The sequence below is a fragment of the Siniperca chuatsi genome, linkage group LG22, assembly GCF_020085105.1.
Source record: "Siniperca chuatsi isolate FFG_IHB_CAS linkage group LG22, ASM2008510v1, whole genome shotgun sequence".
NCBI lineage: Eukaryota > Metazoa > Chordata > Actinopteri > Centrarchiformes > Sinipercidae > Siniperca > Siniperca chuatsi.
This window is the reverse complement of record NC_058063.1, coordinates 2,839,074-2,852,251: the sequence shown is the minus strand read 5'-3', so window position 1 is coordinate 2,852,251 and position 13,178 is coordinate 2,839,074. Positions and strand designations below refer to the sequence as shown.

The 13,178-nt window shown below is 40.0% G+C and overlaps 1 protein-coding gene across 2 annotated transcripts in view; it reads left to right on the top strand.

Moving 5' to 3' along the window:
• Positions 1-11,460, top strand: part of lrch4 (leucine-rich repeats and calponin homology (CH) domain containing 4) — a 65,867-nt gene extending 54,407 nt beyond the window's left edge. Inside the window, exon 18 of one of the 2 annotated variants that reach the window (XM_044184763.1) lies at positions 11,172-11,460. In XM_044184763.1, the coding sequence (XP_044040698.1) occupies positions 11,172-11,321 (150 nt within the window). In that variant the 3' untranslated portion in view covers positions 11,322-11,460. Of the gene's footprint in view, positions 1-120; positions 5,050-11,171 lie in introns of those variants that run through there. The other variant, XM_044184762.1, reaches the window with a different exon arrangement.
• Positions 11,461-13,178: the final 1,718 nt, after the last annotated feature.

Below are 13,178 nucleotides of genomic sequence, written 5' to 3'. Positions count from 1 at the left end.
TCTACACTCTGTTTTGTCCATCTCTTGTCTCCTAGTTTTTACATTATAACTACTTGTATTTTCCTGTGTGTGTGTGTGTGTGTGTGTGTGTGTGTGTGTGTGTGTGTCTGTCCTGACCAGACCGACATGTGTGTGTGCTCTGACGTGCTTCTGTGTAAGCTGCCCTCTGTGCTGCGCTGTGTGACGGCACTTCTGGTCGTGGAGGGGGGGGAGATGGCGGAGGACCAGTCCCCCCGCCACTCTTCACCTTCGTCGTCATCGTCCTCCTCCTCCTCGCTGCTGTCCACAGATTTCCTGCTCTTCTACTGTGCGGCCATGGCCCTGCTCTACGTCCTCTACTGCTACCTGCTCAGCTAGAGGAGCAACACACAGTGCTTATATATTAACATGACACACTTACTGAACACACACACACACACACACATGCAGTCACAGTTGTAGAGTTTCAGGCCAACATACACAGCTGCTCCCACAGTTGTCATCTCAGACAGTACTCTGCGTTGTGTGTGTTTTTTCAGTATGCATACCCTCCATGGCTGTACAGCAGCTCGCATAAGACCTGAGAGTGTGTCGACTCTCTATAGCTGCACTGGTTGGATGTTAGAGCCATACAGAGCATGCAGCCGAGCACCTTTAAGGAAATACACTACAGCACACTGAAGCTACAGCTCTTCATTTAGATGTTTAGAGGAATAGAAAGCACTACACTGATGGACAAATACTGTATGAGAGCAGATGAACAGAGAAATGCCTTAGCCTAGTTTAGCCTTCACTCTGTAACGCACAGCATGTTCGGAGGAGATGGGAGTTTTCTGTTTAACTGTCTGAGGCAGAGCTGCTCCACAGGCAGAAACAATCTCATTGGTTGAGACATGAGTGGGCGGAGCAAAGGAACCACACCCTCAGTTGAATCCCAATGACATATTCTACCTTGCGTTCATACATGTTTTTTTACGGATGCACACTCACAAACAGCTGCAACGCGAGCTTCATTGTTCATGTACTTGCCTGCGTGCTTTGTGTGTACATGGTTTAGAGATTTAAAGTTGTAGCCACTAAGGAGTTAATCGGAGCCCAATCATTTTTGGCCAGTACCTGAATACCCTCCTTGAGAATGTCTAATTTGGCGCATTGCAAAAATAACTAGACATGGTGACACTGTATTGTTAATGTTGAGACCACAGCAGTAAATGTGCATGCGGGAGCCAGCTCTAGTAGTGTCAAAACTTTCCTCCAATGTTGTTGTCTGCTGACCTTACTTAACATTCTGATACCCTGCACTATTCATATGCTTAGTTCTGTATACATATATGTTCAGTATCTTGCCGACACATAGTGTTAACTTCTGAGGACGCACGTAATCAATGCTCTAAATGAAGATATGCAGGGTAGTTAAACTTAAAGCGCCATGAATAGATTTTCTTTGGTTTTGTTGCTTTTTGACCACTCGCTCTGGTTTGGTCTCCACCAACTCTTGAGAACAACATGTCTCTTTAGCTGCTAAATGCTCCACTATGTTCACCAGCTAGCCTCTAACTTTTGCTGCTGTGTGGTGCTGAGCGGGTAGTGTACAGTCAGAGCTTTTTCACTGAAAACAGAACAGTGACGTTGCGGTCCGTTAAACAGTGAGCTAAAAGAAGCTAAAAAGCTCTGTAGAGCTGAGGGGAACTGCAGAGTTGATCATTCTCAGTGGGTTCATCACTATGAGTGACTCCTCTCATACTTCACTTAACCCCCAGGTTAGGCAGACGTATTTGGAAGAGAAAGAAGTCGTAAACATCCATCACAGTTTACTGACACACTGCCCTAACATTAGTGCATAGTGTATGTTTTTTAGTGTATAGTATGGAATTGGGAAACAGTGATAAATCTCAGGAGGTCAGCAGACTAGTTATGTAGCTTACCTAAATGCTGATGTTGCTAGTTATTATTATTGCTGTTGGCAAACTAGATATCCTATAAAACTTAATGGCTGGATTGATTCCTTTTTTACTGCTTATTTCTCAGCATCACTTAGCCAGAGAGACTGTGGTTCTTTAACTCTGCTCACCAAAGTTGAACTTGAGATTATTTACAGCAGCTCCACCTCTGAGAAACATTCAGACTCAAACTCCAGTCTGCGTTTGTCTCTCGTCCTGAGGGAAGCTGTTGAAGTAACCTGAGACTAAACTGTGAATGTGGCTTTCAGCCTTGAAGATGCAAGTTAGTGAAATGGGGAACCTGGATGTTAAGTGATGTTATTTCTCACACAACAATGTGACAGTGAAATAAATGATACAGTGCCTCTTACTGAACACTGACTAAGACCACTCTCTAGACCACTCTTATTTTTATGTCTGCTATGTTAACTGTGAGCAGCAGGGGGCGATGTCGCTTCATCAATCCCCCTCCAGGCTTCCCGTGTCCAAACTGACGGTACAAACCCCTGCACGAGGTTGCGTGTGTAAAGTCTTTGGTTGGCACTGGTACGTTTGACCAGTTGTCTTCATGTTTGTATAAATGTAAACAAGTTATTAAATTATTGCTTTTTATTTATTTTGAATTCTGTTCTGTTTTTGGTTATTTTTGTTTCTGTGGTGAAACAGCAGAGGCTTCACTAACTTAGTTAAGCCTGTAAGCCAGTAGTGTTAAAGCCTCATAAAGCTTTGTGAAATCAGTGTGTGGGCTTTAAATCACTCACAGGTAAATTAAATGTAATCAATATTCAATTATTCAGACTGAAAATAACATTGATCCCCCCCCCCCCCCCCCCTTCATTGGATTGGTAAACAATTGATTCCCTTGAGGCTACACATTTGCGACACAGAGTGTCGAACATCCTCTGCTGTTTCTACCACACGCTGTGTCTGGCTTATTGCTCATAAAAGGTCAATGCCTGCAACTAAACACAGATTGGAATCTGATTATAATGCTTATTGGACTTGTGGGGTTTGAAAGCTAATATCAATAGTGAGTGATTTTTAGAATTCTGCTGCTAAACCCTAGAAATTCACATAATTTATTGTTTTTACTCTTATCAAGGCCTCTGAAACATTTAAATCCTCATGGGACACTAAAATGTTCAACTGAAACTCAAATTAATGAACTAAAAGCAGTCGACCAACATCAGTTGTTCGTAGGGAAAACTTCAATCACAGAGGGAAATTAAATGAAGTAGTAACCTAAATATCTTTTTAGGCTTTTTTCTGTAACCGTGGTAAGAGAGCAGCATCATAATATCAGAGAGGTGAACAGTACTGATATTTTCCCCATATCAGCAAACCATATGTTGGTCTAACTGTACTCTTAAGCAGTTGAGCAGGACTGCTTCTCTTAAAATATGGAGCCCTAAAGTGTTCAATATTAAACAAGTTATTATGAAATAAATAATCATATGAATAAATTATGTAAAACAACACTGTGATTTTGATTCTAATTTTCATTTAGTCAGAGTTCATATTTATGTCATAGAAACTTTTATTTCAAAATGCACTTTTTCACAATGGTATTTTTATGGTGTCAGTGCCCACAATCACATGCCCCCTGCTTTTCTTAAGCAAGCTCAACGACTGCTACCAAATTTAGCCAGTTAGCGCCTGTTAGCTAGAGAAACAATGTCAAATTAATTCGGAATCAATAAACTAGCTCCTTTTAGTTAGCTTAACTGAGCTGCATGCTACCTATCTAACAAGCTAACTAGCTAGGCTGGGTTGTGAGCTTGAACTCAGCATCAAAGTGAAGAGACAGTGTTAGCTGTGTTAGCTAGTTCCTGTTGGTTTGAGTGACCACAGAGAAGACTGTATTTTTGCTCTTCACAGAGTTGTCTCTTTCATTAAAATCAAAACGCTGCCAAGGTAACTCTGAATTAGCCAGTTAGCTGCTGCTGTTACCACTAGCTCTTCACTTTGACGCTCAGTAATAATCCAAGCTGAAAACCAACCTAGCTAGTTAGCCAGCTACGTAGATAGCATGTGCAGCCTTGTTATTGTACCATAACTGTGTTTATTTACAGCAGCAGCCTCTATTTTTTTTTTCTCAGCCTCTAGTTGGTTGATAGAGTGAAAATTACTTTAGCATTGTTGTTGTTCTAGCTAACAGAAGCTAACTGGTTAAATGTAGGACCACCGCGTTGTTTTTTCACATGTTTTTTCTCACCAGTTTTCCACCAGCAGTCCCTCTGATTGGCTAGTACTGTTGCTTCTGTTGGTTAGGTTTAGGGTTAGCCAATCAGAGTAGGGGCGGGACTTGGCAGAAAGCTGGTGGGAGAAAAAATGACGCTGGACCTCTTGTTGAGTTTGCTTGCTTAAGAGGCAAGGGGGCATGTGATTAGCTGAACATAAGTGACAACACCAATGTGACCTGAAATGAAAGTATCACAAAAATACCAAATTATTTTGGTACACATAATTTGAAATACATTTCTACAATGTAAAAAAAAAAAAAGAACTCAACTAAAACTGTTAATGTGAAAGATTTATGAAATAACATTTCATTTAACACATTTAGTTTTAACAATTTCTTAAATTATTTCACAAGTAATTGGCTCGTGTATATATTTTACATCTATGTATTCATGATTATTAATTTCATAATGACTTCTTAATTTAATTTTACATGAACACTTTGGCCTTTTTAATTTGTTAAAACTGCAGTATAGTTTTATAACTTGATTTACTTATTTAACTAGGTGTACAGCACACTGGTTATTTTCGTCCACCGTCCACTTCATGTCCACATCTCTGCTGATGTCTGGAGGTCAGAATGTCCACTGTAAAAACCTCCCTTTCATGTCTGAAGTTTTTTATTAGCCTGCTGTTAAGATGAAATTGTACTCAATTCAAATGTATATTTTATAAATGAAACTGGATAAGCAACATACAGTAATTCATTCACTGGCTTAGACCAAGCTATATTCTTAAATATGTTAGTGGAACAGAAATACTGGTGTATTTTATATTTATATGATACCCTTGTATTATTAAGAATAATTTTTGAGTTTATATAAATCTATATCTAAAGTTCTTCTTCCTCCTGCTGTAAAGAAATTATTAAAAACCAACTTTGATCACGTGCTGTTTGTCTGCTTGCCTGCTGTCGTGCCTTTGCTTAATCAGCCTAGAGCTGTGAATGTCATCAGGGTATCTGCAGCTGCTTAACACTCTTATTGACCAACACATTTAACTCAAGGTCCACTTACTAGCTTTATATGGAACTTTCAACTGCATCTCATGGTCTTCAGAGGATGGAGTTTGCTCAGTTGTCATTATGTGACCTTAGTATGAAATGATTTATTGTCAAATGTCTATTTTCTTAAGCCTTATTGCGTCAGAGAGCATGTCAAGACAGATTAGATTTTAATTTCAAATTGATTTTCATTACAGGATAAGGTCTAAATGTTCTGTATTTTTCTTCTTGTCAACAAATCTCATCTTTGTCGGGCGTCTTTAAAGATTTCTGTCTTCAGTAGGAACCAGTGGATGTTTTTGGACTGTCAATTCCTTCGTGGGAGACAGCTCTTTCTGTGAGGAAGTTAACCTGACATACATTTGGCAGACCAAACACTGAGTCCTGATCCTTCGAAAACGAAACAAAAATACAGTTTAACACTTGTGGTGAAACATGAATGTCACCTTTATGTAGCTTGTAAGTTTTCCAGCATGGCATCTTCGTCGCCTCATACAGAAGCATTAAGCTGGGATGGGCTCGTTACTGCCCCCTGTAGACAGCACTGTTAACAGAAATGAAGGGAGTGTTATCACATTAGGAAAAGTATGTTTCAAGTCCAAACAGAGAAGGTACTCACAGCGTACATTTGAGCCCTAACTGGCTCTAAATCAGGTACAGAGGAATCAAAAACTGTGTCCTTGGGAGGAAGAAATCTCAGCACAGCACCTGGACAAAAACTTCTATGTTTTGCACACTGATTCATTACAGTTGGTTTCATGGGATTCGTTGACAATAAGAAAAATCTAGACTAACACCAGACTTATCATTTAAATACAAAACTTTCAGCAGTAATGGGTGGAGTTGGAAAGCAAGACAAAATCATGCACATCCACTCTCAGATCAGTACAGAACAGGGTTAACAAAATGACTGATTTTACCAGCTAGCTTCCAAATGTTGGTTTTGACTTGGTCTTTAAGTCAGTTTCACAACACCTTCAAACTGATGAAATGTGCTAAAATTGCGGGCAAGCGTGCAGATATCCTGATGTTAATCCACTGTGCTTTAACCTCTTCAAAAGCTCCTGTGTGCTCTCCAAACAGCAGGTTTACCGCCATAAATTCCAGCGGCGCATGTTGGAGCAGGTGAGTGTGTTGAGCCGTGGTCAGAGAAAAGGCAGAAATCAGCCTGCAGGTTTGTACTGCACCATTCACAAGGAGACTCAATAAATAGGGCTGTCGCTTTTCTGATTTTCCCTCTCTGCATCACTTCAGCCTGCAGCCTGCCTGCTGCTCACACACATCACTGGAGCTGTGAGTGTGTATTTTCGAGCTCTGGATTATCTACATTTCATGTGTATAGTCAGACTTCACCAGGTTCACCAGTTAATCAAGCAATCACTACGGAGTCAGCAGCACTGATTATGTAGATTTAATCATTTCTCAGACACCTACCAGGAAATGTCACGTTTTTGTGGGTGAGTGAGTTCCTCTAGGGGGTTCAGGGGTCACTGAGGATGATCCAAGGGGCCCATCTGACTGTAAAATGAAAACGCTTGAGAACCACTAGATGCCCTGTTGCCCCCAAGTTCCCATCAAGTAAGGTGCACACCGCGGACATTACATGGCAGCTTCCTTACATTCCCCGAGACCCAGAAACAAATGAACACTTGTTTTGTTTTTAAATAGCACTGCTTGGCCCATGTTTTTTGTGTGTCACTCTGTTTGTGGTAATATTAAGTCTTTATACTAGTTTGACAAAATAATCTTGACTACTACCTGTTTTTTTTTGTTGTTTTTTTTTTTGGAGCTTTCAACCACATCTCACAGCTTTCATCTGCAGATGCTGATCAGTTCTCAGTTTTCACGCTGAAGTCTTAAAACTAGATTTTGACACAGGGTCACATGATTAGACAAAAAGCAGGCCCCACTGTTGATATTGTACCAAATTCTCTAACAAATTTCTAAACAATCAAATGACCAAAACCCAGCTGACACTCGGTGAACCCGCAACTGCCCCAGTGCCCCAAAAGGGAAACACATTTATATTTTACATGAGTCTCTACAAGCTATCGACTATGTACACAGGAAGTCACTGTAGCATCACAACTAGAGCTAGACAGATACATCGACCAGGCAGATATATCGGCCAATGTTAGCTTATTGTACATATACAGTGGTGTGAAAGTGTTTGCCCCCTTACTGATTTCTTATATTTTTTTGCATGTTTGTCACACTTAAATGTTTCAGATCATCAAACAAATTGAAATATTAGTCAAAGATAACACAAGTAAACACAAAATGCAGTTTTTAAATGAAGGTTGTTATTATTAAGCGAAAACAAAATCCAAACCTACATGTATCTATATCGGTGCATATGTCGGCTGATAAGTAACAAGAAATTGCAGTACAGGCAGAAGTTTGGAAGAAATGCCAATCTAGGTTGGAGGTAATTTAGGAACTGTGTGTCCATCACAGAGTTATCCACCAGAGAGCACCAACAAATTGGTTTTTACACAGTAAAATGCCCTGCTTAGTGTACTGTATGTATCTTGGTCATAATAAAAAAACAAACAAATATAACAAAAAACAACAAATTCAAGCAATCCATATTAAGATTGTTTACTACTCAACAATATCTAGTTTTTTGGATTTTTTTAAACTCCCAAATATCGATCAGTAATGGTCTCAAAAATCCAGTATCGCTATAATAACAAACTGTAACATAACTTATACGTTTCAGTACAACCGCTGTAGGGATCAAGTGATATATTCAACCTAACTGTCATTCGTTTGTAAGTATAGATATTACTTTGTTTTATTTACATCTGCATTCATGCAGAAATATATGTTTGTGTGGTGAAACCCATTTTATTTAGTGATGCAGAAATCTCCACTTGGTAAAGACTTATTATAACTGACTGTTAAAGACCGTTATAACTAGGTGAAGTTTGAATTTATGAACAGCTGGTGCAACTGACTCCAGAACACATAATAAAATGTGACACTTTTGATTTGAATTTGTCATTTAAATAAAAAATGTATGAAATGTTGCATCATGTGTATAAATTGTATGATGAACTGAAACACTTCATTTCAGTTAAATTTGAGTCAGTGTTATAAATTATAGTAAAGTAAAGTAAAAGTAAGTAAGGTTGCCGAACTATGTATGATGGAAATGAGTTTAATCTCCAGAGTTGAATCTTCTTTATGGTAGATTTTTGCAGGTTTATTGCATAGTTGAAATTTGTTTAAAGTGGTTATTCAGCTTTAAATTTACTACTGTGCATCTGCAGTCATAATTTGTAGAGGTGGTGCCATGTCATCCAGTCATGGAGTGCTGGAGGTTTGAAGACCACGGCCCAGGCATTTACTAAAACTGACGTATTTAGCCTATCTGACCAATGTCCACTGTAGCCTACAGCTATCCAAATAGCTAACAAACATACAGAATTCATGAACGCCATGGGTTGAATGACAGAGCCACGCCATTATTGATGCGCCTGGTTGCTTGTGCCAAAGGGAAGTGGAAGTACATCTGATTTAATGGCTTTTCATTTCAGGCCTGGAGGCAATAAACACATCTGACAGGGTGTGTGGATATTTCTGCTATCCACTGTATATGAGATTGAAATGACGTGCTTTGCTACAGAATGCCACTGAGCCTGTCTCATAAATGTGTCGACTCCTCCACCACCAGCTTGGCCTTTATATTCACACATCACAGTATCTTACTTCATCACCAACCATAACTATCCTCCTGTCCTTGATGGTGGGGCGTCACGTGATATCCAGATAAGATCACAGGAGATTCATAATCATAGGGGATTAAAAATAGACAAATATAATTTATAATTAATTTAATATATTTTAAAGTCCTGAACAACTTTTATGTGATTATAGCATATGTCAAATTATTCTGATGGGTTGAATCTGGGTAGCAGCGTGCATCGCTGTCTTGATACTACCACCTGATGGCGCCAAAGTAAGGAATTTTCAAATCCCATACATAGTGGCTTTAAATAGACTTGATGTTATTTCGGTGTAATCCGTCTACATCTACAAGTACAAAAGTTACCTTACTCACATTTACCTGACAACTAAACAACCGATTGCTGGGCTCGTGAAAATTTTGGAACATCAAAACAGGTCACAGGTCATTCAACAAATTGCTTATTTTCCCAGCGGGAAATTTGCTTATTTGCTTTCTTTTTGAGTCAGATAAAAAGATTGATATCAATCTCTGTGCGTTAAAGCTATGTAACTTTTGAAAGAAAAAAATACCACAATCTTCCTCTTACAATTGAAAAGGTGAATTGCCATTACTCAACACACTCAGAGGTTTTGCTGCTACAACGTTTCTGCGTGGTATGACCAGTAGCTTATGGTGGCTCATGTTAGCAAACTTTAGGTACAGTAGATGTTGTGTAACTGTACTGAGTGCTGACTTTATGACTCTTTCCCACACCAATATCCTGTGATTGTCCCTTGTGGCCACAGTGGCCGCTGCTTAGCAAAAGTTACAGTCTCGCTTTAAATACGGAGCTGGAGTCAGGACATATTTAGCCTAGCTTAGCATAAAGACTGGAAACAGGGGGAAACAGCTAGCCTGGCTTCGTCCAAAGTTCAAAAATACAATTACCAATTACCAACAAGGCAAAGAGGGCAACTCTGGGGCCAAATCAAAAAGTCCTGTTGTTTTATTTTGGCAATTTGATTCATTGCAACTTTGAATTTTCACCACTAATGTACAGACAGGTCCTGCATTATTTCTTAATCTTGTGGGCTTGTCTTGTTTCGAAAACTACTTAAAAGACCTTTATCATTTGGTTTATGGTGCCACAAACTAACTGACACACAGAAAACCTGGGGCCATGTAGCATTTTTCCAGCAAAGCAGTAGTGGGTGGTTTCTGGGTCTTTAAGTGTAAAATGAAGCTGCTATGTAGTTAATGAGCTTTAGAGGCCATGTTGGTAGCATGGCTGAATTAACCTAACAAACTGTACCTCATTTGTCTAATGTGTACACCTACAGAAATGTAAAAACAACAAATTGGTTTTCAGAATCAGAATCAGAAATACTTTATTGATCCCCGAGGGGAAACGGTTTCGTTACAGCAGCTCACTGTCAGTCAGTGCACACAGGAAGAGAAGTACTGAGCAAACAAATATCATACACTATAATACAGGTCAGAAAATAAATTAAGTACCAGGTGGGTATGAGTATAAAATAAAACAAGTGTGAAGTACAAAGTGGGTTTACTGGTTGATGATAATAATACGGTATAAGGTAATGGTGCATGAACTGGCGCTGACACCACCGCCAGAGAGTCCAGCTCCACCCCCACAATGTCACCGGCCTTACGGATCAGTTTGTTGAGCCTGTTAGCGTCCGCTACCCTCAGCCTGCTGCCCCAGCATGCAACAGCATACAGGATAGCACTGGCCACCACAGACTCATAAAACATCCTCAGCATTGTCCGGCAGATGATGAAGGACCTCAGCCTCCTCAGGAAATAGAGGCGGCTCTGGCCCTTCCTGTACAGAGCTTGAGTGTTCTTAGCCCAGTCCAGTTTATTGTCCATGTGTACCCCCAGGTACTTTTACTCCTCTACAATGTCCAATCTGACCCCCTGGATGGAAACCGGGGTCACTGGTTGGGAAAGTTACGTGCTGGAACTGTGATGCGAAATTAACACTCAAGAAAAGGAGCAGTTTCATCATGTTTGCCCCCCTGATCAACACATCCATGGCAAATGACATACACAATGGCACACAATGTGACTTTATTCATCAGTGAATTAGTGTTAAAGTATATTAACAGACTTCTTTACTGACAGTAGGTTCTACTAAGTCTGCAGTATAGACAACAGTAACGTAGAGCTTGTTGGAGATCATTATTATTATTAAAGCTGCAAATTGACAGTAACGAATTTTATACGAATATTCAATATATATACGTATAAAATTCATGCCAAAAACATATGTATGTATCTTACCTAAATCTGCTCTTTCTTCCTCCCTTCCCAGGATTCCTTGTGTTCCGTCCAACTCATCATGGAGGACGAGGGGCTGAGTCGGCTGGCCCAGACCATCCAGGTGTTGGTCGACCTGGCCGACAGCTCCCAGCGGGCCCCGAAACAGGAAACCGCGGGGGCTGCTGGCTCAACACAATGCTAGCACCACGTAGCTGCATCTGCAAAGATTTAACAGTATCACATCAGTGTGATCCATCTCAGGGCCAGTGTTTGTTTTTTGAACATGTTTCATATTTGACATCAAATACATGGTAACCATATAAAGACTTGTGTAAATGATATAAAAGCCTTGCTGTGTCTTTTTTAATTATTTAATTCGTAGAAAGAACGTGTATGTTGAAATATTCCCTTAACTTATATGAGAAGCTCAATATCAGTCTCATGTCTGTGTGTTCAGAGCTAGAGTCAGGATGTGGTTAGCCTAACTCAGCATAAAGACTGGAAGCAGGGAGGATCAGCTAGCCTGGCTCTGTCCAGAGTTCAAACATACACCTACCAACACCTCTAACGCTCACTGAGGCTAACCGTTTCTCCCTGCCAAGCTCCAGCTCCGTACTTAAAAGGGAATTCCACAAATTTTCCACATCCAAGTGTGTTTCCAGGTGTTGCGGAGCACTAATACATTTGTGAAAAAAGGTAGTATAAAGCCTTTAGTGTCTCCAGAGGGAGCTGTGAAGTCTGATAAATGTCCTCAAGTGATGAGTCAGCGTCGGTTGGGGCTGAAGACTACAAGTCTGAAAATGAAAAACATCTGTTGGTGTGGAGTTAGAAAGAAGTGAGCTGACCTCTGTAGCCCGCTCCAAGCTACATTACCATAACACAGCCCAATCTATGACCGAAGCGGTTGCGTTGCTTTGTGGGTAATGTAGGTTTTGACAAGGAAGAAGAATGTGTGGAATAGAAAAGATATGTCTGATTCTGCTGCATAAATTTAGATCCTCTTTTTTTTAAACTGTCCATTGTAAACAGGTGGAGTACTCTTAATCCACAGAAATAAATGTGATATCAGTCCTGTCATTTAATAATAAGTGCATTTCCAAAAACGTTGAACTATTCCTTTAATCAAAGTGGAATTACAGACGGTGTATACTGTGGGAGGAAAAACCTTCAGCTGGGCCAGATGTCTTCAGGTCCTCTCACACTGTTTAATCCTTCTTCAATAAAACACTTGAGTCGAATAGATGCAATATATTAGAATAGATTTTACTGTAATATCAAAACAAAGTGCATGTAAAACCGAGTTGGTTCATGAAGCAACTGAACAGGCTCAGTTGTGCATTCACTTATATTTCCAAAACATGCTCCTCCTGGCGGGTTGTTGAGATGTCTCTGATTGTTTAGGAATTATTATGCCATTACACTTTTACCCACGCGAGGGCGCCATTACAAAAGGAAACTTCTGATTAAAGACACGAAAACATGATTACCTCGACTGTCCTTGAATACATTAGGTAAAGATAAGGTTGTTTTTTGAGAAACTAAAACAGGAGGATCCGGGCAGAGAGATATGACTCCTGGGAAGAGCGTCTTTTCTGTCTGAAAGAGTTTATCACAAAACTTCCCAGGCTCTGTTCAACGAAATACAAACTTTCGTGTGTTGTTTCTGGATCATAAATTCAATGTTTCTTTGATTAAAATGGAGCAAATCATAACTCTGCAACAAACGAGCACCCTCCGACCTTCGGTAAAACACATCAAAGCCCACAGCAGTTGGTGTTACGTGTGTACAGAGAGCATGCACATTTTCTTCTCTCAACTCTCATGTATGTCCATCAACTGTAGACACTTGTTCTAAAATATATAAAAATAAAGGCTTTGTTACAACACTATATGCATTAATCTGGAAACATATTACTTGCGACCAAAGAGTGAGCTAATTCATGCACTGGGAACACAGGGAAGGGGAAGGTCACTCTGCCCTGTGTGCTGCAGAGTGTAAACACAACTAGGAGTGGAGAGGCAGAGAGCTCCTTCATACAAGGGCACCCTTCCTCGGGAA